Source organism: Ranitomeya variabilis, chromosome 5 (assembly GCF_051348905.1).
Source record: "Ranitomeya variabilis isolate aRanVar5 chromosome 5, aRanVar5.hap1, whole genome shotgun sequence".
Lineage (NCBI taxonomy): Eukaryota > Metazoa > Chordata > Amphibia > Anura > Dendrobatidae > Ranitomeya > Ranitomeya variabilis.
Window position 1 is genome coordinate 135,556,837 of NC_135236.1, and position 25,946 is coordinate 135,582,782.

At 43.1% G+C, this 25,946-nt stretch overlaps 1 protein-coding gene across 1 annotated transcript; it reads left to right on the plus strand.

The window, feature by feature from the left end:
- Positions 1–1,099: 1,099 nt before the first annotated feature.
- LINS1 (lines homolog 1) lies at positions 1,100–25,517 on the plus strand. Its single transcript, XM_077263359.1, has 8 exons — positions 1,100–1,280; positions 3,511–3,710; positions 11,858–12,066; positions 17,063–17,152; positions 18,237–18,378; positions 18,714–19,313; positions 22,917–23,100; positions 23,556–25,517. Exons 2-8 carry the CDS (start codon positions 3,578–3,580, stop codon positions 24,304–24,306), a joined length of 2,109 nt encoding a protein of 702 aa, XP_077119474.1. The 5' UTR covers positions 1,100–1,280; positions 3,511–3,577; the 3' UTR covers positions 24,307–25,517.
- Positions 25,518–25,946: the final 429 nt, after the last annotated feature.

The window sequence follows — 25,946 nt, forward strand, 5'->3', positions numbered from 1 at the left end:
CAGCATGTCGGTTCTTTCAGCATTTTTTCACTCCTAGGAAGCAAGAGAAATTGCAAAAACCCTGCAAAAAATGCTACAAACAGGTTTTGGAGTTTATTAAACGTGTACGCTGATAAATCCCATCTATCCCACATAAAAAACCTGCTAAAACAGAGCAGGACCTGCATTTTGACATAAGAGTTTTTACTGCCAAGAAAGCAGGTTTTGGCTGCAGACCAAAACAAAATGCAGAGTGTGAACAATGCCTAAAACCTCATCAAAAACGTTTCAGGAACGCAAAGATGTTTTTCCTGAAGTGGAATTTGATTGTATTTTTACTCCTACGAAAACATCCATTTCAATTATAGCGTCAGAGAAGCGACATCGATTCTTATAAGAACATTCAAAGCGTTTGAAAGTATTTTTTGGAGGAATTTAAAGCAGATTCGCTTCAAAATCTTCCTAAAATGCTCCGCCATACTTCTCTGAAGAGGATTGCTCAAGGACTCCGCTCCAGACTAATAAAGTCTGGAGCGGAGTCCTTGAGCAATTATTTTTATTTTATTTATTTGTTCATAAAGCTGCAAAATACCATGTGATTAAAAATAAAATAAAAAAACCTGTAAAAACGCTTCAGAAGAAAAATTCTTAAAAGAAAAAAAAAGTATTTCTGGAAGTGAATTACTCTTAAAAAAATATGAAAACGCGCCTTGCGAACCAAGCCGCGCTGACTGAACTGAGAGACGCACTTCACAGCTGCTGCACGGTGTACCGACACTGGGTGTACCGACACTGGGTGTACCGACACTGGGTGTACCGACACTGGGTGTACCGACACTGGGTGTACCGACACTGGGTGTACCGACACTGGGTGTACCGACACTGGGTGTACCGACACTGGGTGTACCGACACTGGGTGTACCGACACTGGGTGTACCGACACTGTACGCCGTGCACGCCTCACATCACCTCACACGGCCATCTTGACTGCGGGCACCACAGCAGCCAGTCACACAGACACACACTGCCTCTCCTCACAGCGGCAGACACAGTTCGTCACACCGAAGAAGCCTATTGGCTGATGTACAGGCGAAACTCCGCCCACCACCTAGTGACTGTCAGGGATCTCTGAGTAGAACCTGGGAACGGGTCATACGCATGCGCAGTAGGTCGTGTCCTGAAAGAACTACCTTACCATGCGTGCTTTGCGGTGCGTGGGGTCTCCTGTCTAGGGCACCCGCAGGGCTCCATGGTGATGCGTGTCCGGGCTTTATTCGCGGCAGTATGACATTCTGGCTCTGGTAGGTGATGATAATATACGTCACACAGACGTGCTGTGTGTGAGTCTCACACTGGTGCATTGGGGTATGCGGCTGCAGAGGTGGGGGGTACATTAGGCTACGTTCACATTTGCGGTCAGCGCCGCAGCGTCGGGCGCCGCAGCGGCGCCGCATGCGTCATGCGCCCCTATATTTAACATGGGGGCGCATGGACATGCGTTGTGCTGCGTTTAGCGCCGCATGGCCGCAAGCGTTGGACGCAAGAAACGCATCAAGTTGCATTTTTTTTGCGTCCAACTTGCGGCCAAAAACGACGCATGCGGCGCAAAACGCAGCGTTTAAGCGTGCGTTTTGCCGCGTTTTTGTTTGCGTTGTGCGCTGCGGCGCCGACGCTGCGGCGCACAACGCAAATGTGAACGTAGCCTTAACGCTGCGTTTTGCGCCGCATGCGTCGTTTTTGCCCGCAAGTTGGACGCAAAAAAAATGCAACTTGAAGCGTTTCTTGCGTCCACGCTTGCGGCCATGCGGCGCAAAACGCAGCACAACGCATGTCCATGCGCCCCCATGTTAAGTATAGGGGCGCATGACGCATGCGGCGCCGCTGCGGCGCTGACCGCAAATGTGAACGTAGCCTTAGCATCCTTTATGTATGATTGCCCCAAAGTTAGCAAGAGAGCTGTGAAGCGTGGAGACCCGCAGTGCAGTCATCCATTCATTATTAGGGTCGCCCAGGATTAGTCATGTGATCATATAAAAGATGTGCAGCCATGTATTCACAGCATTATAGTGGTGGTCCTGATCGCTGGACCCCGGACTGATGCCAACGTATAGGGCACAGGACCGCCGAGGACAGCGATTGCACATGGACCTCGGCGCTGTACAGAAGGGACTACAGCTGTGACCGGTCACTCCACTCCACGGGACCCCCAGACAAGACGCCGAGTCTAGGCAGTGCCAGGACATGTAGATCACCTGCGCCAGGGGAGATGTGGAGCTTCTGGGGGGAGGCTTGGTTTTTGGGGTCTGAGATTCCCGACAGCCGGTTATCTGTTCCTGTATATTATAAAGCCCATCGACCATTTTCCTAATTCATATAAATATGTGGGAAAATAGCACGTTGCCCCTATAACCTATAATAAGTGCAACTTATTTATCAAATATTTCTAAACAAATATTTAGAATTGAGAGTCCTCAGTGGTTGATACCTTTTAATGGCTAACTGAAAAGATGGTAACAAATTGCAAGCTTTCGAGACTACATACGTCTCTTCATCAAATATTTCTAACACTTTTCCTAGACTCCACCAGGTCTGATCTGGCACAGAGATGGCGCCCTGTTGAATGTCTCGTATCCCAATATGCAGCAGGTGTAATAATGATAATATTAGCAAATACTTCCATTTCGAAATGTAGTATAGTTCTTCTTATTTGCTATGTTGCTTACCCCTTGTGCAGGACATTGCAGTAGCTTAGATATCCATGGTTACGTCTATTCATATAGTGACAGTTAGTTGTTAGTGGTCGTAACCATGGATACCTAAGTTACTACAATGCCCTGAACATGGGGTATGTGACAAAGCAAATCAGAAGAACTATACTACATTTCTAATTGGAGGTGTTTGCTAATATTATTATTACACTTACTATGTATTGTGATAGGATCTTGGAAATGGGAATACCCATTTAATTTTACCTGGTGCTATTACTGGGAGGACGAACTAAGCAATGAAAACTGCACAGCAGAATTATAAAGGTTTTTATTCCTCTTTTCTATTCTTGCCCTAGAATAGAAAAGACGTGTAACATTTCATGAGAACTTGCAGCAGAATGTCTGTCTGTCTCTAGCTCCTCCACTCTCCATAGACTCTCATGAGGATCAGCTGCCATCTCGTCTCTCAGTAAGGGCTCATGCAGATGTCCGTGGCTCTCCGACCACAATGCACCGACTGCTCGCGGGTCTCCTGATCCAAGCATTTCTATGAGGCTGTCAAGCTGCGGTAAGGAGACCCGTGGCCCGTCCGTTCTCTGACTGATTTGCACGGACGTCTGCATTTTGTATTTCAACTGGGCTAAATCTGAAGAGTGAGAAGAGGTTGTCCAAGTACCGGACAAACCCTTTAAGGAGGAATTGAAAAGAATATATTGGTTCAGACAACGACTGCTGAGGTCTGAAGTCTCAGGCACCCCATCAGTCCTGCATCTGGCTTGTACCCATATACACTTTATGTTCCTTTGTACTTTTCTTTATTCAGGAGGCTTAGATGCTGAGTCCAATAATGATCTTCCATGTAATGTACTCTACACAAGTGTCCGAAGGAGATGGAAGGACCGTTCCCAGGCTTGAGGGAGCTGCACAAGAAGTTACTGGAAGCTGCCCCCCTACATGAAGATGTACAAGCTGCTGCAGCCCTCTTAATGCCAGGCAATGCATGCGGAGCATGTAGCCTTCCAGGTGACACTTATGTTACTATATCTCTTTTCAATCCATACTGACTGATGGGTGCCCAGCTGGTAAAATCCATGTTGATTGTTAAGGTGACCATACATATTAAATGACCATCAGTGTGGCCACCTGACCATTTAATGTGTATTCTAGTGTCTCAGATCTCTCCAAGCAGCATTTGTTGGGGGTAATGAAGTATCGGGCAAATTAAATTTCAGTATGCCTGATCCTTTGTTCTCATGGCAGGTAGGGTTCCTCCAGAGATGTCTGCCAGTCGCTTAGCTTTCTGTTGAGAACTATGCTCATATCCAAGTATGCAGGTTTTGACCGGGGTTGGAGGGAATAAGCTTCTGCCGAATGAACATTCAGCCAACAGCCATCAAACATGTATGTCCACTCTGAGAATACAGGCGCTGCTGTGCACATCAATGCTCCTGGTCACTCGATATGCACAGTCCCAAGATTGAGCAGTCTTGCAGATCCATGTGGATGGGAGGAAGTATTGATGTGCAATGGAAAGACCAAAGGCACCTCTGTCCTTTTATTCTCTAGATCATAATGACTTATTTTGGATCCATGTAATTACAAAAAGGAAGTTTGATCTTGTTGCAATTATGATTACTAGTATTAAATTCCTGGTAAACATATTGATGTCTTATTGTTGGTTACATTCTGGATGCTTCATCCAAAAAAGGGTCTGCGATGCATCCATACATGGCAGCAGTGTCTTATTCATCCTAAATGTAGCCCAGTCACTTGAATATAGTCACCACATCATGCACATAAAATACCTTGAAAAAATACTCATACCCCAAGAAATTTTTCACGTTGCACCCATAAAATTAAATGTATTTTCTGTAACATACCATCACAAAGTAGCAGGTATTTATGAAGTGTACAGTGAATGATGCATAGTTTTGTAAATGTTTAAAAAACATAAATCTGAAAATTGTGAAGTACATTTGTAGCCAGCCCCCTGTAGTCTGATACCCCTAAATAAAATCTTGAGTAACCAATGTCATCCAGAAGTCACATAATTAGTAAGTTGAGTCCATCTGTGTGTAATTTATTCTGATTTATGAGGCATCAGAGGTTTGTTTGAGAACATTAGGGATCAAACAGCATCATGGAAACCAAAAAAAACAAGGAACACACCAGACAGGTCATGGATAACGTTGTGGAGAAGAGTAAAGCAGAGTTTGATTATTAAAAAAAAATAGCCTAAGCTATGAACATCTCATTGAGCACTTTTTAATTCATTATCCAAAAATGGAAAACGGATGGCACAACAGCAAACCTACCAAGACATGGCTGTCCACCTAAACTGACATCATAAGCAAGGAGAGCACTATTTAGAAAAGCAGCCAAGAAGCCCTTGGTCACTAAGAAGGAGCTGCAGAGATCCACAACTCAGGTGGGAGAATTTGTCCACAGGACAACAATTAGTCGTCTTCTTCACAAATCTGGGTTTTATGAAAGAATGGCAAGAAGAAAGCCATTTTTGAAAGCAAGCCATAAGATGTCCCATTTTCAGTTTGTATGGGACACAGCTAATATGTGGAAGAAGGTGATCGGGTGAGATGAGACCAAAGTAGAACGTTTTGAGCTAAATGTAAAAGCTATGCATGGTGGAAAACTAACACTGCACGTCACCCTGAAAACACCATCCCCACCATCAAATATGGTGGTAGCAGCAGCATCATTCTGTGGGGATGCTTTTCTTCAGCACGGATAGGGTAGCTGGTCAGAGTTGATGGGACGATGGATTGAGCTAAATACAGGGCAACCTGTTAGAGGCTGCAGAAGACTTGAGACTGGGGCATAGGTTCACCTTCCAGCAGGACAATGACCCTAAACATGCTGCCATAGCTACATTGTCGTGGTTTAGATCAAAGCATATTGTGTGTGTGTGTGTGTGTGTGTGTGTGTGTGTGTGTGTGTGAATGGCCCAGTCACAGTCCAGACCTAAATCCCATTGAGAATCTGTGGTAAGACTTGAACATTTCTGTTCAGACGTCTGCATCCAATCTCACTGAGCTAGAGCAAGTGTGCAAAGAAGATGAGCAGAAATGTCAGTCTCTTCATGTGCAAAGCTTGTAGAGACAGACCCCAAAAGATATGCAGCAGTAATTGCAGTGAAAAGTGAGGTGGTCCTACAATGCATCGACTGAAGGAAGGGGGGGGTTAATAAAAATGCAAGTCACAATTTTCAAATTGATATTTTCATATTTAGAAAACCATGCATCATTTTCTTAACACTTCACAAATACTTGCTACTTTCTGTTATTGTATTTTATTGGGATTTTAAATGATATATTAAGTTTTGTGGTTGTAACATGAAGAAATGTGTAAAAGTTCATGGAGTATGAATACCGTATTTTTTGGACTATAAGACTCAATTTTTTCCTCCCAAAATGTGGAGGAAAATGGGGGGTGCGTCTTATAGTCCAGATATATTGCCTGTGGTGGGGGAGTGGTATCGGAGGAGCAGCGGGTCACAGAGGCAGGAGCCGGCGGCTCCGGCTAACTCTTGTGCTCGCTGCTAAAGAGAAATGAATATGCACTGCATTCCACGCCCATGGGCATGGAGGGCAATGAATATTCATTTCTTTCTGGTATGATTAATTGGCCCCATCCCCTTGCTGCAATGATTGGCCCCATCCCAGTCCTTGTATCCAAGGCCCCATCAGAGAAGATTAAAAATAAACCTTTACTCTTATCTTCCTCCGCTCCCCTGCAGTCTCGGCGTCCTGCTCCGGTGCCAGCAGCTGCTTAATGCCTTTTAAGCAGCGCATGGCAGGGACATCATGAGCTGCTCACAAGCAGAGCAAAGCTGACGGAATATTCACCGCGGGAGTTCATCAGAGATCGCGGTGAGTATCCATTCCTCTTCAGTAGCGCGCACTGTCAGCCGCCTGCTTCCTGCTGCTGCCGGGGGTCACGTATGCCGATACTTAAGAGAAATGAATATTCAGAATATTCAATCATAAGCAAGGGGATGGTGCCAATCAATCATACCAGGAACGGGATGGGGCCAGTCAATCATATCAGAATAAGAATGGGACCATGCATACCAGGACTGGGATGGGGCAAATCATACCAGAACAAGGTTTCGGCCATGCATACCAGGATGGGGATGAGGGGACCATATTTACCAGGATAGATTATCTTAAGTACAGAATTGACCACATTTTTTGCTTCAGTTTTTTTTTTTTTTTCTAATTTCCTCCTCTAAAACCTAGGTGCGTCTTATGGTCCAGTGCGTCTTATGGTCCGAAACATACGGTACTTTTTCAAGGCAGTGAATGTGTATCTGTAAAACAAGTCTGTATAGAGAAGAATTACAGTCTGCACTACTCTGTATGCACAATTAGGCAATTTGTATGCTTGATGAATAATTTTATTATTGAACAACTCCAGTGTTGGTCAATCCAAAAAGTTAATAAACCTGAATATTTACAAAAAATTAAAAGTGAAGTTTTTTATTTTTTAGGAGAATATCAGTGTGCAGAATTATTATGCAACTAAATGAAAAATGTAAATTTTCCTATCTCATCATTCCTGGCCGGAGGAAAACATCTGTCCAATGTTGAAACGTGTCAGCCTTTTATTATTTTAACCCCTTAATGACCGCTAATACGCATTAAAACAATGGCCGTTACAGCACCTTATTCCCTCATTGCCGGTTTAAAATGCAGATCGGGAAAAAGGCTGTAGCGCCCCCAGAGTCAGAAAATCTCCAGGGTCTCTGCTACCGGGGGTAGATAAGACCCTGGAGAACATGATCAGGGCCTGATTTTCCAGTGCGTGATCACCGTTTATCACTGAATAATGGCGATCACAAAGGAAAAAAAAATCTGTGCCCGCCGTTGTAATCATTTCTCCCTCTTCTGACATGATATACATGTCAGAGGAGAGAGAAATGATGTCTGCCGATTCCCCCCGGTACCTAAGCCTTCCACCCGGTCCCTCCTGCTCCGTGTTAGCTTCCTGGAAAACGTGTCGGGAGTACTGCACCTGCCGATATCTGCTGGCTGCTACCCTGCAACAATATGAGTTTTTTCCTATTGGTTCCTTTTGATCACTGTGACAGACCCTATCACAGTAATCCAAAGAAAAAAAATTGTAAATCAAATTCCACTTTGTCACCCTCTTAGTTAGATAAAAATTATAAAATGTAGTTTTTTCCATTTTTTGCAGTTGGGGTTAGGATTGTCTTAGGGTCAGGGACTCCAGCATGACACTCGAGCGCCTGCGATATTCGGCGCATACCCGAGCACCCGATGCAAACTTTAATAGCGAGCACTTTCGCTCAATGATGACATATTCAACATGACTACCTAATGTTATCGAATTCTGTGTCATACTTATGTGTTCAAAATACTCACTATAACCCTGGATAAAATTCTTGAGGGGTGTGGTTTCCAAAATGGGGTAATTTGTGTGGGGGGTTTCCACTGTTTAGGCACATCAGGGGCTCTCCAAACAAAACATGGTGTCCTCTAATTATTCCATTATTTTACATTCAAAAAGTCAAATGATGTCCCTTCCCTTCTGAGCCCTGCCGTGTGCCCAAACAGTAGTATTCCTACACAAATGGAGTATTGGCGAATGCAGGAGAAATTGCAAAACAAATTTTGGGGTTCATTTTCTCCTGTTACCCTTGTGAAAATAAAACAGTTTGGGTCTATAGTCAATTTTTTGTGAAAAAAGTTGAATGTTCATTTTTTTTTTCCTTCCACATTGCTTCAGTTCCTGTGAAGCCCCTGAAGGATTAATAAACTTCTTGAATGTGGTTTTGAGTACCTTGAGGGGTGCAGTTTTTAGAATGGTGTCACTTTTGGGTATTTTCTGTCATATAGGCCCCCAAAAAATGGTGTTGTAAATTTTATGGGAAAAATGAGAATTTGTTTGTATACTTTTAACACTTATAACACCCCTATTTAAAAAAACAAAAACAAAAAAAAAACCTCAAAATTGTGCTGATGTAAAGTAGACATGTGGGAAATGTTATTTATTAACTATTTTGTGTGACGTATCTCTCATTCAAAGGCATAAAAATTAAAAGTTTGAAAATTGCCAACATTTTTACCACCATCACGAAGTACAATATGTTACGAAAAAACAATCTCAGAATTAGGCTGCCGTCACACTATCAGTATTTGGTCAGTATTTTACTTCAGTATTTGTAAGCCAAAACCAGGAGTGGAACAAATAGAGGAAAAGTATAATAGAAACATATGCAGAAGTGGTGCATATGTTTCTATTATACTTTTCCTCTATTTGTTCCACTCCTGGTTTTGGCTTACAAATGCTGATGTAAAATACTGACCAAATACTGATAGTGTGACGGCAGCCTTAGTGGGATCTGTTGAAGCGTTCCATAGTTATTACCTCATAAAGTGACACAGGTCAGAATTGTAATAATTGGCCTGGTCAGGACGGTAAAGAAATGTCTCTGTCACTATTAAATTCTTAGGAAGACATTTCTTGCCTGTCTGTCACACTCAGCAGCGCCTAGATCGCCCCCTTTTTTTCTTTTAAATGTCTATACTAGTTATCTGATGCACAGTAGTTCCTGGACCATACCATCACCTGGGGCAGCTGATTACTCCCATTTCTGGATTTGAAACATGGTATTGTTGGTATTTGCGCATCCCTCTAAGGTGAGCCTACTACCATATGCCCTTTCTTTCAGCCCTCACCATCTACACTTTATTAAGGATTTCTGCACTATGGAGTGCCCTGCCTTTTATTCTCACAGGCTCACTGCTTTTCTAAAAACTTGTTGTTGATTTTGAGTCAATCTTCAATCCGAAAAGGTCCAGCTAACTCATCTATAATATTGACAGGCCATAGCAGTACCCCACTTCCACCTTGCTGCCATCCGAGCCAAAATGGAGGTCTGTGCCTGTTACTGATACGGCCACAGGCCCATCCATTTGGTCCACTGAGATTCACTTTCATCTCATCAGCAAATGAAACCTTTGAAAAAATCCGTCTTCAGATATTTCTTGGCCCAGTATGGACATTTCCTCTTCTGTGTCTTGTTCAGTGGTGGTCAGGTTTCAGCCTCCTTTATCTCAGCCATGTCTCTGAGCAATGGACTCCTTGTACTTCTGTGTCTTGCTCAGTGGTGGTGGTGTTTAAGCCTCCCTACATTGTCCATGTCTCGTGTCTTGCTCAGTGGTGTTCAGGTTTCCGCCTCTTTATCTCAGCCATGTCTCTGAGCAATGGACTCCTTGTACTTCTGTGTCTTGCTCAGTGGTGGTGGTGTTTAAGCCTCCCTACATTGTCCATGTCTCGTGTCTTGGTCAGTGGTGTTCAGGTTTCCGCCTCTTTACCTCAGCCATGTTTCTGAGCACTGAACACCTTGTACTTCTGTGTCTTGCTCAGTGGTGGTCAGGTTTCCGCCTCCTTACCTCAGCCATGTTTCTGAGCACTGAACACCTTGTACTTCTGTGTCTTGCTCAGTGGTGTTCAGGTTTCCGCCTCCTTACCTCAGCCATGTTTCTGAGCACTGAACACCTTGTACTTCTGTGTCTTGCTCAGTGGTGGTCAGGTTTCCGCCTCCTTACCTCAGCCATGTTTCTGAGCACTGAACACCTTGTACTTCTGTGTCTTGCTCAGTGGTGGTCAGGTTTCCGCCTCTTTACCTCAGCCATGTTTCTGAGCACTGAACACCTTGTATTTCTGTGTCTTGCTCAGTGGTGTTCAGGTTTCCGCCTCTTTACCTCAGCCATGTTTCTGAGCACTGAACACCTTGTACTTCTGTGTCTTGCTCAGTGGTGGTCAGGTTTCCGCCTCCTTACCTCAGCCATGTTTCTGAGCACTGAACACCTTGTACTTCTGTGTCTTGCTCAGTGGTGGTCAGGTTTCCGCCTCTTTACCTCAGCCATGTCTCTGAGGACTGAACACCTTGTACTTCTGTGTCTTGCTCAGTGGTGGTCAGGTTTCCGCCTCTTTACCTCAGCCATGTCTCTGAGGACTGAACACCTTGTATTTCTGTGTCTTGCTCAGTGGTGGTCAGGTTTCCGCCTCCTTACCTCAGCCATGTCTCTGAGGACTGAACACCTTGTACTTCTGTGTCTTGCTCAGTGGTGGTCAGGTTTCCGCCTCTTTACCTCAGCCATGTCTCTGAGGACTGGACACCTTGTACTTCTGGGCCTCCAGGGAGTCTGCAGCACTGGAACATGTCAGCACTGGAGGATAATGGCTTCCTGGTCACTTCACGTTTGATTTTTCTCAAATCTTTGGCAGTTAATGTGCCTCTTTTTTCTGAACACAATTTTTGTGACCCTGTTGACTTTTTGCAACAACATTTTTAATGGTTCTGTGATTACCCCCCCCAATGTTAGCAATATTAGGAGTGTCGCTTTGACTTTTCACTTAGTTAAGTTTTCTTTTTTTTTGCTCGTTTATCCTAAGTAAAGCAAGCTGCCTAATTATTCTGCACACCTTGGTAGAGTGTTGTATCCTTCGGCCTCAACCCCCTCATTACACAGATACACGTCACCTGATTGGATTTGTCCAATTAGCATTCACAGTTATACAGTTTGGAGTTGGAAATCTCTATAAAAATGACGATATGGTCAAATACTCACTTGCCTAATAATTCTGCACACAGTGTACTCTCTGTTATCAGCCAAAATAATATGGCAATAGAAAGCGCTAGGGGTTCATTGTATCAGACAGATGTCGGTACAATCGCGCTCAGTATCGCACAGAAAAGGCCAAAGTGCAGACCTGTATCTAAAACATTGAAGAGGTTGTGGCGTTCCACCAAGCCCAATAGACAATTGCTAGGGGTCCCAAGGTGCAGACATGAGGAGATCGCGTCCAGCAATCCCAGTCCATGGTCCAGGTCAGTGCACTCTGGCTGTGGATAGGAGCTGCACAAATCTCTTGAGCTTTTGGGCCGCCTGGTTGCCAATTGATTTGCCGACCTGGCATGATATAATCGGCGCACAGGTGCCAACGTGACAGCCCGCAAATCATAAGCTGAGCCTGGAATTTAAGGAAAGTCACGCAGCTCCTGCCTATGGCCAGAGAGCACTGACCTGGACTGGGGTGGTCAGATGACTCTTATCTAATGTGTGTAGTCCTTTCACCATCTCATTAATTCTGTGTCTTTTCTCCTTTTTCATATATTTTAGCAATCCATGAAAATGTTGGGCCGGTGACAAATCTTAGCTTGGACAGTGTGTCTACCGCGTGGTTACCCCGGGATGCTACCTTGCTTCAGCTGTCTCTTATCCAGATTCTGATCATCAAAGCCGAAAATCTCTGCACTGAGTCAAAAGTTCGAAGTCAGTATTCACATGTAGTGGAGCTGTTGCAACAAAATGGCGTGGACACCACAATAGTAAGGACTAAACTCTGCTAAGTAGAACTTGAATATCTCTGTGACTGTAGATATGGGAATCCTGACTGCACAATGTGAGGATTCTCCAGTGCTGGCTCCAGGACCATGACCACAAGTATGTGATTTTCATACATGCAGACATGTACCAACTAGACGTGCATGGCCTCGCTCAGTGAAAGTGTATTGAATGTGTCCAGACAAGTCTAGTTGGAATGTGGCCGGAAGTATGCAAATCGCATACTTATGGTGAAGTGACCTCCCGCTTCCGGCACTGGTGAATCCCCACAGCGGGCAGTGCATGTGATGTGAGGATTCAGAAGCCAAAGTCACATAGAGTGACTGCATGCTTGTAGTCTGAGGTCGGACAACCCCTTTAATATTTGCCTCTGGGGCTCATACAATAGGACATTGCTTAAAGGGTATGGACACCTTTTAGGTTTTTTTTTTCTAGGTACTTAAATCAATGTTTATGTGGGTAAAATAATTATTTCAATAGAGTTTCATTTTAAAAAGTGGACAGTTTGGCTTCTATAACCTCTATAAATCATAGTGCATAACAGGCTGCAGAAAGTTCATGTTTTGGCTAACTTTTCAGAATTACATGTCGTGTGTACATTTAGAATCACATTATTTCCTATTTCTTGCATTGTATGACTTGAATCTTGTATTTTCCACTAGTTTTCCTCTCGGCAGGCTATCTCTAAATTTCAGATGTCTCTGACTTAGTAGGTGGAGACTAGCTGTTATGATGTCTCCCATATTCTGCACACACAGACATAAGGGATTTTTGTTCTTCTTTCTATCTACAACATACGGACAGAAGCAGCAGCATGAAACATTATACTGCAGTACTGAGCAGTGTAGCTGTGAATCTAACTTTGGGGTGAGACAACAATTACTAGAGAGCACCAGCACCATCTCTGCTTTCCTCGTACACTGCTCCTCACGCCCCATAGACTGCAATAAGCAGCCATAATCTTATCTCTAAGTTACCTGTTTTACAGAGAGAATGATAACTTCAGGAGGCAGGGGTTTGGGAATGAAATGGCTAATAAGTGGAGAAAGAAGCATTCTTTCTGATAATATATATTACGGCATTTATTTTGTTTGCTTATACTAGCAAATTATGGAAAATTTATGGAAACAAAAAAGAGTAACTATCGTTTATTTTTATTTTTTTTTTCCATAAATCTGTAGTACAACTGAAAATAGAATAATTTGTATTATATCTTATTAGAGAAATCTGCTTTTTTTCTCTGCCATTCATTCTCAATTCTCGAGTAAAATCAGTGTGGATCTGAATTCAGACTTCCCCATTACTGAGAGAGGACATGACAGTTGGTGCTCATAAAGTTCTATGCAGAACTGCAGCTGTCGTTTCACGGGAACTTGCAGCAGAGTGTCAGTATCTGCCTCTAGCTCCTCCCCTCACCTCTCCGTAGAGTCTTAAAAGCACCAACTGTCGTCTCCTTTCTCAGTAATGGGAAAATCTGTCTTGAAGAGACAGGAGTAGGTTTGTCTGATAAGATATATTATAAAACTAGATGGTGGCCCGATTCGAACGCATCAGGTATTTTACAATATGTATGTATATAGCAGCCACACAGTATATAGCACAGGCCACATAGTATATAGGAGCCATGTAGTATATAGCAGACAAATACTACGTGGCCTGTGCTATATACTATGTGGCTGCTACATACATACATACATATTGTAGAATACCCGATGCGTTAATACAGCCCAAACAGTATATAACACAGCCCACGCAGTATATAACACAGCCCACGCAGTATATAACACAGCCCAAACAGTATATAACACAGCCCACGTAGTATATAACATTGCTCACATAGTATGTAGCACAGCCCACACAGTATAACACAGCCCACGCAGTATATAACATTGCCCACATAGTATGTAGCACAGCCCACGCAGTATAACGCAGCCCACGCAGTATATAGCAGCCCACGCAGTATCAAGCAGCCATGTAGTATATAACACAGCCCTCATAGTATTTAGCAGTGTGGGCACCATATCCCTGTTAAAAAAAAAAATAATTAAAATAAAAAATAGTTATATACTCACCCGCAGGGATCCAGCGAAGTCCTGGCAATGCGCGCGCGGCTACGAGACCGCTAAGTCTTCTGGGTAATTTCGCAATGCATCTCTGGGAACGGAAGATGGCGGCGAGCGCATCGTCCGACGACGGAAGGTGAGAATAGCCGTTTTTTTGTTTTTTTATTTTTAACATTACATGATGCTTCCTATGCGGCATCAATAGTAAAAACAATAGTAAAAAGTTGGGGACACACAAGGTTAATAGCAGTGGTAACGGAGTGCATTACCCGCGCCATAACGTGATCTGTTACCGCTGGTATTAACCCCATGTTTGCGGTGACTGGAGGGGATTATGCGGGTGCCGGGCACTGACTGCAGGGGAGTAGGGAGGGACTAATCGGACTGTGGCTGTCGCTGATTGGTCGCGGCAGCCATGACAGGCAGCTGGCGAGACCAATCAGCGACGCGGGATTTCCGTGACGGAAGTTGCAGACAGAAAGACGGAAGTACCCTTTAGACAATTATATATATATATATATATATATATATATATATATATATATATATATATATATATATATATATATATATATATATATATATATATATATATATATATATATATATATATACAGTATGCTTATTTCCATATGTACTATTGATTTATTGCTATGTGCTGTGATATGTTGCAGTGGCTGCAGAAGCCAAAAGAGTCAACATTTGTAATGAGATCCTACTGCAAAAATGTTTTTTTAGCCCATTTGGGTTACTTTGTTATTACTTGTGACTAGTGGAACCATTGAGCGGTGGTGCAGGAAGGAGTGGGACCAGCATGCACACTGCACACACTCGGTGGTTTCCTGGGTACGTCGTGTGACCTCTGTCTGTGCCAACAAGAGTAGCGCTGCCTGTTCCTAAGTACAGGACAGCCCAGTCTGACAGCTCCCATATTGTTGTTTGCAGCACGGCTCAGGCCCTTACCTTGCATATTCAGCCATGCTATAGCACTAATCTGATTTTCCCTGGTTCTTTATCAGGGGTCTATCACCTTGTCTGAACTTGGTCCAAGTGAGATAAAAGTTAGAAGTAAAGAGAACCTTTCCCTGGCTGTTTTCAATTGCTGCTGCTCCATGATTCTGGAACAGTTTTTTTTCTTCTGGCTCCTCCATTCCAAAGTTATGTCCCCGTATACCAAAGAAAATTTTTGTTTTAAAGGAAACCTGTCAAGCGAGGTAAATCTGCAGATTAACAGCGTTACTAACCTGCCCGGCGCCTGCACTTAGCTGAACGCTGCGGGGACAAAATTAACTTTATTGCCCCCGGCAGCGTTCCGGTTTCAGTCACAGGGCGACGCCGGTTCAGTCACCACTCTGAGAATGCAGAGCGGCTGCTGTAACCGCACCCCCAGTCCTAACTGACAGCCGGCCCCGATGCAGAGTCCATGTCAGTCAGGGCCAGGGACTAGGTTACAGCCTCCTTTGTATACTCAGATCGGTGACTGAACCCGTGCCGACCCCATGACTGATACCCGAACGCTGCCACTGGGAATACATTTCATTTTCTTCCCGCAACATTCGGCAAGTATCAGCGCCGGGCAGGTTAGTAACGCTATATAATCCTGCAGATTAATCCCGTATCTGCAGGTGTAGCATTTTTCTGGTGACAGGTTCCCTTTAAAACTTCCATTGAAAGGTTCTCTTTAATTGCTAAAAGCCCATTTGGATTTGCCTGGTAGTCCAATGACCCCAATTCGACATTGCTTTTCCATCTTTTCTTGTCTAGTTTTGGGGGTGTAGCGCTTTTTTTTTTTTTTTTTTCCTTTGCACCCAATTCATTATTCTATTTACAACCTTTTTACATCTATTTTATGTGTTCTCCTGTTCGTTTTTTGTTTTCCACCTTCTGGGCAGAGTTGAGCAGTTCCATATGTTTCTGACTGACTCATCAATTGCTGGCACAACTTCTCTCCAGTCTCCCATAGGTATATTTTTATTAAGGGAAACTTTTTCTGACTTTTGACACCAAAAGTTGCAAAAACTGTTCAAGACAAGGAAAAATTAATTTTTTGACTTAGCAGCAAATTTGTGAATTTCATGTGCTATTTTGATGAATTTGGATCCAAAAAACGGCAACTGATACCACAAGATAAAAAAGGGAAGAGACAAATGATGAATCTGGGCCTTTATTTCACATTGCACCCTAATATTTCCCCTAATGTAAGGTGTTATTTGGACAGGGCAATAATCAGGAAGCAAGCATTTGTAGCCACACTCCTTTCCCAATATCATCCCATCTAAACAGGTCGGCAATCACACGATGAATGAGAACATGCTTGTTCCCAGATAAGATAATTTTTGCTTCCTTGAAAATCATTGTTCTCTGCAGCACTTCGTCTGTTATAAATAGGATACGTGCTGCCGAGTACATAATGTTCTGTGCAAACTGATCAATCTTATGTTAATAATCGTTCTGTACAAATTAAAGTGTGAGCAGACTATTAAACGACAGCAGATAATCTTACAATGTAGCCAGTCCGTCATCAGTCATTTAGCAGCCACCATTTGGCTGGGAGCTCACCAGCGGCCACATGAGGCTCAGATGTTGGTGGATGCTGTTTTAGCTGCACAGGGGAGACCGGCTCTATATTACTGCCTGCGGGTTTAGAATTGGACGTCGTAAAAGCTCCTGTCGGTGTGATGTGTAAGGGTGCCAATACTTTTATGTATTTTGCAACCTGTTGATGGGCACTTAGGGAAGTCAGACAGAGAATGTCTGCACCTTCTTACTGAGAAATGTGTCTGATATAAGAAATAGCAATAGAGCAGTCTTGGTGATTGATCACCTCTCAAATACTTTTTCTCATAAATATAGAAAGTTTTATTTGAATGCAGCGTTCTTATATACTAATCTATTTATTATCTGCTTTTGTGTGCAGATTGCACTGTTACACTCTTCAGACAAGGTGCTATCACACATCTCCTCCAAGTGCCTCTCTTCTTTGGTGCTATATCAACTTAAATTCCAGGTGAGCTGACATTTTGTTTTACTTTTGTCCTTGTGATTGCCAGTGGTCTGTATTTGACTATTAGGGCTCACTCACACAAGCATATAACACGGCCCAGTGCTATGCGATAAAACATCACATAGCACTCAGCCCGATGTTATTCTATGGGGCAGCTCAGATCTGTGATTTTGTCATGCTGCGATTGGCAGCGGCAATCGGATTGCACTCATACAAGTTTATGGGTGCGTGTGAAACATCGCACTGCACTCAGATGTCATCCCAGTGCAGTGCGATTACCGTGGATGGAGAGGAAGGAGAAATTGCTTTCTCTGTCTCCTCCGCAGCTGTGCTGGGATTCTCTCATGCGACAGGATCAGAGCTTAGTGGACTGACACTCAGCTCACACTTGCTGCAGAGCAGAAGCCATTAGCATATCACATCTCATGCTCTTGCATGGATGCTATACACCAATATGACCCCCGGCCTTAGGGTCCAATCACACTACCATATACGCTCCCTGACAGAAGTTATGTCGCTTATCCATGTTATGTAAATAAAAGCTTATAACCTGATGTTAAATTCATCCATTGGTTGTATAAATTATTCTTTTTAAAGCTGAAAACCTCCGAAATGTGTTTTAGGTTAAGAAAATAAATTGGCATCAATGCAGAAATATTCATCAGTTAATGGACACAGAATGGTCAGATTTTGGCAAGACAAAAGTTTTGTCGCCTGGTCATATAATGCACACAATCCTAGTTTACATCCTCACCTGTGCTCAGTAAATGATCGGTTAATTAGTGTGTGTGTATAAAATGGCTCAGTGTGCATAGATCCTAATAGTGAGGTGCTGAAGTTGCAAAAGATTTCCAAGTATTTTTTTTATTTTCCTATGCAGAGAAGAAATGCGGTTGCTGCTTTGTTCAAATCACTTTGACATCCAAGCATGAAGGGAATAAAATAAATCACTCGACTGGAGAAATTTTGATGAGATTTTGATGCTACTAAATGCATTCCTATTTACAGCAATGTCATATAGCCTAAGATCACCCTTGTATTATCAGCTAGCAGTAATTGTATGTTTCTCCTCCCTTTCATTCTCTAGAATGAGGTAAATGCTCATTGGATTCAGTTCTGCCTAAATACTTTGGGTGAAGATCTAGGATCCCGCACACTCACGCCATGTCTGATGTCTCTGATATCTGTTTACAAAGGATTCCTTGTGGATGAGCGGATCAGTAATGCAGGTATTATGCCACCTTTTTATGGATGTGACAATGGACATATTCCATCCACAAATTTGAGATCTGCTGACAGAATCAAATTAGCAAATTACTTGACCATAGAGGAACAGAAGAGGCTGATGCCCCAGTACTGACTCCCACCAAGTTGCTCCTATGTAGTCTATGGGGTCAGCAATGATGCCGAAACTCTACATCAGGATCATTGTGTCTATTCTTATGTTCAGAATACATCACAGCCCCCAACCTCTCGGAGAACCATACTGTAGGATACTGTTTCTAGTTTGTGATGCTCACTGTAATATACAATCTGGTTTAGTAACTTGCATTTTGTCTTCTAGATTATCTGCTGCAGATTATGGGGGCTCTGGAAGATGTATTTGTAGGATTCTGCTCCACCAGTATCGCTCACCTTTCAGTAACTGATTGCCAGCCCCCTCCATTAAAGGCTGAGTCCAGCAGTCAGCTCTCCTGCCTCTTGGATCTATTGGAAGTCTTGGTTGCCTTAAGGATAGAGCTGAAGTTAGATGTTTCGCTCTGCAGACACGTCTTATCTGTGATTCTTCCTCAGACCTTGGTCCTAATGTCCATTCCTGTTCCTTACTTTGTTAAGAAGCAGGTCATCTTGGTGCTAAAACGATGTCTGCTGTATAAAGCTGGGGAAGATTTCCTGCCTTCTCCTCACAATATATGTAACCAGCAAGATGCAGCGTCAGATGAGGAGCTAGCCATCCTGGCTACCACACTGCTGAATGCGGTACACCATGGCTGGCTACTGCAAGTGCCTTCAAGTGACCGGTCAAGTAGCTTTGGTGGTGCCAACGAAGGCTCAGAGCGGGGTCCTGACCTGGTGTTCCTGGGTGCTGCCAGTCTTTCTGTTCTCAAAGCCTTGGAAATTCAGTTCCATAATAAAAATAATTCCTACAGTAGCATCGGACAAGGTAATATCTGCAATATAGTGTAATAATTATTCCACTCCCAGTGCAAATCAGGTTTATTAACAAGATCTACAAATTTTCTTCTGTTTGCAGTAAACAAATCAACCAAGAGCAATGTAAATAGCTCAACACAACTAATAAGGGTTTTCTCCAAATTCTTTGCAAAATGCTACTTTTACTGACTACTGCAGGTGCAGAATTATTCACCCCCTTAATGACAAGAAACTTTAGTACTTAATACAGCCCTTTGGCTGTTATTAGCTGCTGCAGTCATGGTCCACATCCAGACACCAGACTCTGGCAGTTTTCCTGGGGAATTTTTGCCCGTTCCTCATGGGCAATGGTTTCCAGTTCACTAATGCGTCAGTGTGCTGTAACAGTTTCCTTCAAATCCCACCAAAGATTTTCCATGTCATGGTCACTCCAGAATTTTTCAGTTTTTTTTTTCTGAAACCAAAGCCTTGGTGGACATTGAGATATGCCTGGGATTATTGTCCTGCTGGAAGATCCAATGATGACCAAGCTTCAAATTCCTCATAGACACCATGACACTTTCTCATAGGATTTCCTGATACTTGATTGAATCTATCCTGCCCCCCACACGCTGCGCGTTTCCAGTGCCACAGGGGCAAGGCAGCCCCAGAGTGTCACAAACCACTGCCATTCTTCACTGTAGGCATCACCGAGTCACCGCCATGCTTCACTGTAGGCATCATGAGATACCACCATACTTCACTGTAGGTGTCACCGAGCAACAGCCATGCTTCACTGTAGGAGTCACCAAGACACCACCATGTTTTACTGTAGTCATCAACCAGACACTGCATTCTTCACTGTAGGCCTTTTTTTTTTTTTTTAAACCGTACATTAAATGTCAAAAAGGAAAATCAAAACTCCAGATTTGCAGTATTTCACACTTTCCCCCAAAATTTAATAAAAAGCAATCAAAGCATTGAATGTATCTGAAAATGGTATGAATAAAAATACCTGACCCGGGCAATCATAATGCTGGGATATTTTACTACAAAATTAAATGCTGTGAAAACAAAACTTGAAAAACAAATCTGCAATTGTTTTAAGTGTATTTTCTCATTCAAAACTATAACTTGCTACAAGGATTTGGTGAATGCTGCTTTTCACTTTTCTATAAATTGCAAAAAGTTTCAGCTTTTGTAATTTGGGGAATGTTATAGCAAAATTGAAAACGTCTGCTTTTTTTTCCAACTAAAATACTGCCGTTTGTGTCAGTGCATTTGCGGAGCTGCGATATTTGTCCGTAGTCCATTTCCTATATGAAGTCCCTCTCTGATAGGGTTATACTGATATTTGGGTTCATGTATGAAAAAGACTAAATGTCACCCACTAGATGGCGCCAGTCTTACTACTCTGTGCAACAATGGAGTCCTTTAATAAGGTTTTTGGACAGATTATGGTTAACTCTTCCCTGAACTATGTAGTTTGACATTCCACCTCCATATTTACTGATGCTTTTATTCCAGGACTGTATAACATATGTAAACTGGATGGATTTACGCTGCCCTGTTATAGTCCTAGAAACACTCATCTCCCTATAATCATCCAGTGTAAACAGGTTGACGAATGCCCGACGAACAAGCAAAACGCTTGTTCATTGGGTGAAATGACTTTTAAAAATCTTCGTTCTCGGCAGCACATCATCCAGTGTAAACAGGACCTGTGCTGACGATAACAATCTATTACTGATCATTCTGTGTACGTAGAAATGCTATTGGCCTTTGTAAACAGGCCATGAAACGACAGCCAATCGGCTTACAAGTAGCTGATCGGCGGTCGTTTAATACCGCAAGTCACGTGGTGTAAACCCGCCCTTACTAAATAGCAGCTAGTTAAACACCCCAGGCTGTCTGCGCTCGGTCTTCCCCTCTCTTAAGGCTGAGTCACACATAACGATATCGTTAACGATATCGTTGCAACGTCACGCTTTTGGTGACGTAGCAACGATCCCGCTAACGATCTCGTTATGTGTGACAGCGACCAACGATCAGGTGCCTGCTGGGAGATCGTTGGTCGATGGGAATGATCAGGACCATTTTTTGGTCGCTGATCACCCGCTGTCATCCACTGGATCGGCGTGTGTGACGCCGATCCAGCGATGTGTTCACTTGTAACCAGGGTAAATATCGGGTTACTAAGCGCAGGGCCGCGCTTAGTAACCCGATATTTACCCTGGTTAACATTGTAAAAGTAAAAAAAAAAAACCAGTACATACTCACATTCTGATGTCTGTCACGTCCCCCGACGTCCACAGGGTTAAAACTGCTTTCGGCAGGAGCGCTGGTAATGCACGTGCTGCTGCCGAGAGCTTCCCTGCCCTGACTGTGTCAGCGCCGGCCGTAAAGCAGAGCACAGCGGTGACTTCACCGCTGTTACTGCCGGCGCTGAACCCTGTGGACGCCGGCGGGGGACGTGACAGACATCAGAATGTGAGTATGTAGTGGTTTTTTTTTTTTTACTTTTACAATGGTAACCAGGGTAAATATCGGGTTACTAAGCGCGGCCCTGCACTTAGTAACCCGATGTTTACCCTGGTTACCCGGGTGCTGCAGGGGGACTTCGGCATCGTTGAAGACAGTTTCAACGATGCCGAAGTCGTTCCCCTGATCGTTGGTCGCTGGAGAGAGCTGTCTGTGTGACAGCTCCCCAGCGACCACACAACGACTTACCAACGATCACGGCCAGGTCGTATCGCTGGTCGTGATCGTTGGTAAGTCGTTTAGTGTAAAGGTACCTTAAGTAGTAGGAATGAATAATATGTCTGTGGAACACAATTGTTGGAGCTGCCAAATATTGGGCCACTATGGACTTTGTTAAATCTTATCTGACCCATCTTATCTCAGTAACTCTACGGTGTCTCATTCCAGGTCCCAATAAAGGGATTATATACACTTCTCCCCACCACACAATCAGTATTACCTAGAAGATGGAAGTCTGCACTCGCCCATCTAGATCTAATGGGGTCGCATTGTGGAGGATATGATGGCTGCTAAATCTGCTAACACCCTGGAAGTTGCTAGTAAATCCTGAGTTCAGGCCTCATATCCCATCGCTGCCCCAACCCTCCTCGATACCCGCAGAAATCTTCATTCATTGTTTTTTCTCCTGGACCCCATTATTTTCTTGTCAAAAACATTAGAAGTTTCTTACATTGGTTTTCCATACATCTTTACTTAGGAATACATTTATTTACACACTGTTCAAAGATAAACTAGAGACTAGTAAAAGAAAGGCAACGTTCCAAATGTCACGAGGCAGGCTTTGTTTGGATATCTCGAGGAGATGGAAGTAAATGAGAAAAGGAAACTTCAAGATGTTTGATTAGAACTTCTTGTTCCCCTCCAGGTCTACTTGTGATTTTTGTGTGCCGAGTAAGGGCAGTTATTTGGTGGTGCAATACGTGCTATTGTGTTACATGACCTCATCAATCCCACACTTGGACATAACATGATTTATGGTAGATGAGACCTCTTGGATTGTTCCTCTAACTACGGAAACATTCACTGTTAGGTGAGATTGGATCGGACGAATGGTAAGGTAAGAAGAGTAACATTTATTTTTCTTTGTTTCTAGGGTGTACTGAATTTTCAGAAATTCCCATGTGTATGGCTCACATCCTGAATTTCCTGAAACCACATCTTGGATGGAAGGAGCCAGTGCACCACTGTGAATGGGTGTCCCTCACCTTTATAGAGCAGGACGATGACATGTTGGAGGTAGCGAAGAGTTTGCTCCAGGTGTACCTACACAATCCAAGGTGTGCAGCTTCATCTCTTACCCAAATGACATTTTTACTAGTTTGTACCCATAACCTGCTGTGAGCCCATACAGTACCTGTGTTTAGCTTTCTTTTCTGATGCATTGATGCGGAAATCTGGGAAATGAAAGAGAAAATTAATGCTTGTTGGTTACCGACGTATTTTAGAATAAAAATGGCTATGGACCATCCATGTGTGCCACCGTACAGGGCATGTGCATCTGCTACCAATATATGTTTTGGTTGTGCTTTTTTTTATTTTTAAATTCTTTTCTATTTTGTGTTTTTATTAATTTTTTTTTTTTTTCATTTCTCCAGGCTGTGGAGCAATGATGTTAATTATCTTCATACTTCCTTGACCTTTTCTGCACGGCCTTGCACGATGAGTAACAGGGGGACAAGCCTAGGCTAGTTCATGCTATTAACAATGTTTTTTTTTTTGTATTCCGGTTCAGACTGCACTCCACAACTAGTGATCTTGAGAAGGACGTTTGGAAGTTGCCATCACATCAGTGCGGGATCAACCCACATTGCCTCTTCTTGTTCCTGCTGAGGAATGTGTCGTTTGATGCATCGGTCCTGTTGGATTTCCTGATCTCTTCGGAGACCTGCTTTCTTGAGTATTTTGTCAGGTATTTGAAGCTTCTGAAGGGAGAGTGGCCTCAATTTTGCTTAACCTGCACCTTTATTGATAAGTCGGCCACTCTCCAGTTTCATGGTGTGGACAATGTCTCCGACTGTTCTATGCCGGCAGTGAACAGGTCACGTGCACAAGAAACCATTTGCAATCCACGTGTAGATACAAATACTGTGCCTGGTCCAAACAATAAGCAGTCAGCATGTTCTCACCCATCTGACTCTGAAAGCTCATCCTCTTTAGGTGCTCTTCATCGCCTTGTAGAATACGACAGCTCTGAAGATTCAGAATCAGAAATGTCAGCTAGCGATCCTTGTCTGGTCACCTATCACCCTGCTGGGGCTGACACCTCAGATTTAGATAGACCTATGAAGAAGCTGGGGCTGACAGCCGTGGGTTCGGTATTCCCTACCACATCGGTAAGTGAGGGCATCCTGCAGAAATCGGCACTGTGTCTGCAAGATCTCCAGGAAGCCATTAGCAGACTACATAGAAAGAAGCTGTTTCCATACAACCCATCTGCTTTACTAAAGCTGCTGACCCATGTGTGTGCCCAGAGCAAAGAATAAAACACTCACATGTGACTAAATCATCTGGATCCATTTTCCCAATAAGGAAGCAATGAACATCCACTAAGTTTTGGAGATTACCGCTCCATGTTCCTTTAAAATGAAATACTGACCCATATTATATGCATGTAAACTAGGAAAAAACTCAAGACTTTATTGACCTCTCAAAATCAATGTTGCTGAAAAATATTATCTGAGCTTTGCCTAGTAACTTATTCAAGACAGGCTGTCCTTTATTAGGGTTGTCCCTAGTGTACAGCTTTCTTCATGTCCCAATGGCGTGGCAATGCACATACGCCTTTCAATTAGAGGACATGGGACCCCCAATCTTGGGAAAGATGAAGGTCCCAGCTGTTGGACCACTGCAATCAAACACAGGTGATATAATGCGATTTTGGGACAACCCTTTAAAATTTTGTATAGCTAGTAACGAAAAAAAATCATGTGTACCCCACAATATTTCAACTTGCACTGATTTAATCATTCTCTTAGGTCGTGTTCGCACTTAGTGTAAATGCTGCTTTTTTGTGTGTGTGTACAGAAGATATGCTGCATTTAACGGTTCAAGCAAAGTGGATGTGATTTCACAAAAACTCAAACCTAGTATTGTTTTTTCAGAAATGTGCATTTATTCCCTACATACTTTTATGTAGTATCGAAAAAAAAAAAATGCAGTTATGTTCTTAAGTGCAGAAGCCCAATGTTCCTGCACTAAAAAAAGCCTTAAAAACAAAACGCTGCATGGAAAATGTATTAAAACACAGGAATACTGTAGCAATCAGAGCAGATTGCCATCGCCCGTAAAGGAGATATAATGACTATGTTCCCACTATGAGCTCTTGGTGCGTTTTTGATGTTGCACCATTTTTGCACCTATTATGTAAAATTAGGTTACTTGCATTTTTTACTGCATTTTTTTGTGTGCGAGTATTTAACATTTGTCACGTTGTTGATGCTGCAGTTTTTGTCTCTCGTTGGTATGTCATGCCTTAAACAAAGCTGCTTTGTTTTTGATACCTCCTGGTATTTGGCTTTGATATACCGTACTTGTGTGCGGATTACATGTCTTTTTTTTTTTCTGCATCTAGTGCAAGTCTAAGGGGAAATTTAGCACAGAAAACTCACTGTACCCGCAAGTGAAATTGACATGTTGCGGACTTAACACACATACCGCAGGGCAGAATTCGCTGCCTTAAAAAAAAAAAAAAGAACAGCGGACACAAGATTTCTATAAATCCCATCCACTTTGCTGGAACTTTAAGACGTTGCGGGAACGTAGCTTAGAAGCAGCATTTCTGCAGGAGGGAACATGACCTCACCCAGACAACTGACCCTTTTGTCAAGTCCGAGAATAAGTCTCAAGCCATGAAGGATCAGGACCTAAATTCTGTTACCCCTATCATGAAGGTTTTGCGCTATAATAGGTGCTATAGATCCCTTGTATCGTCACTCTGACCCTTATTTGTAAGATTGCCAGAGCCAGACTCTTGGTAATTCCTATGCTATTCTGGCTTGTCTCCTGTTACCGTGCTGTAAATCTTGTCCTCATGGAAATAAAAGTATAGTAAAAGTAGCGTTTGAGCTTTGTCATTCTTATGCTTAAAATTCTAGGCCCCTCAGCATTATGCACAAATTTTGCA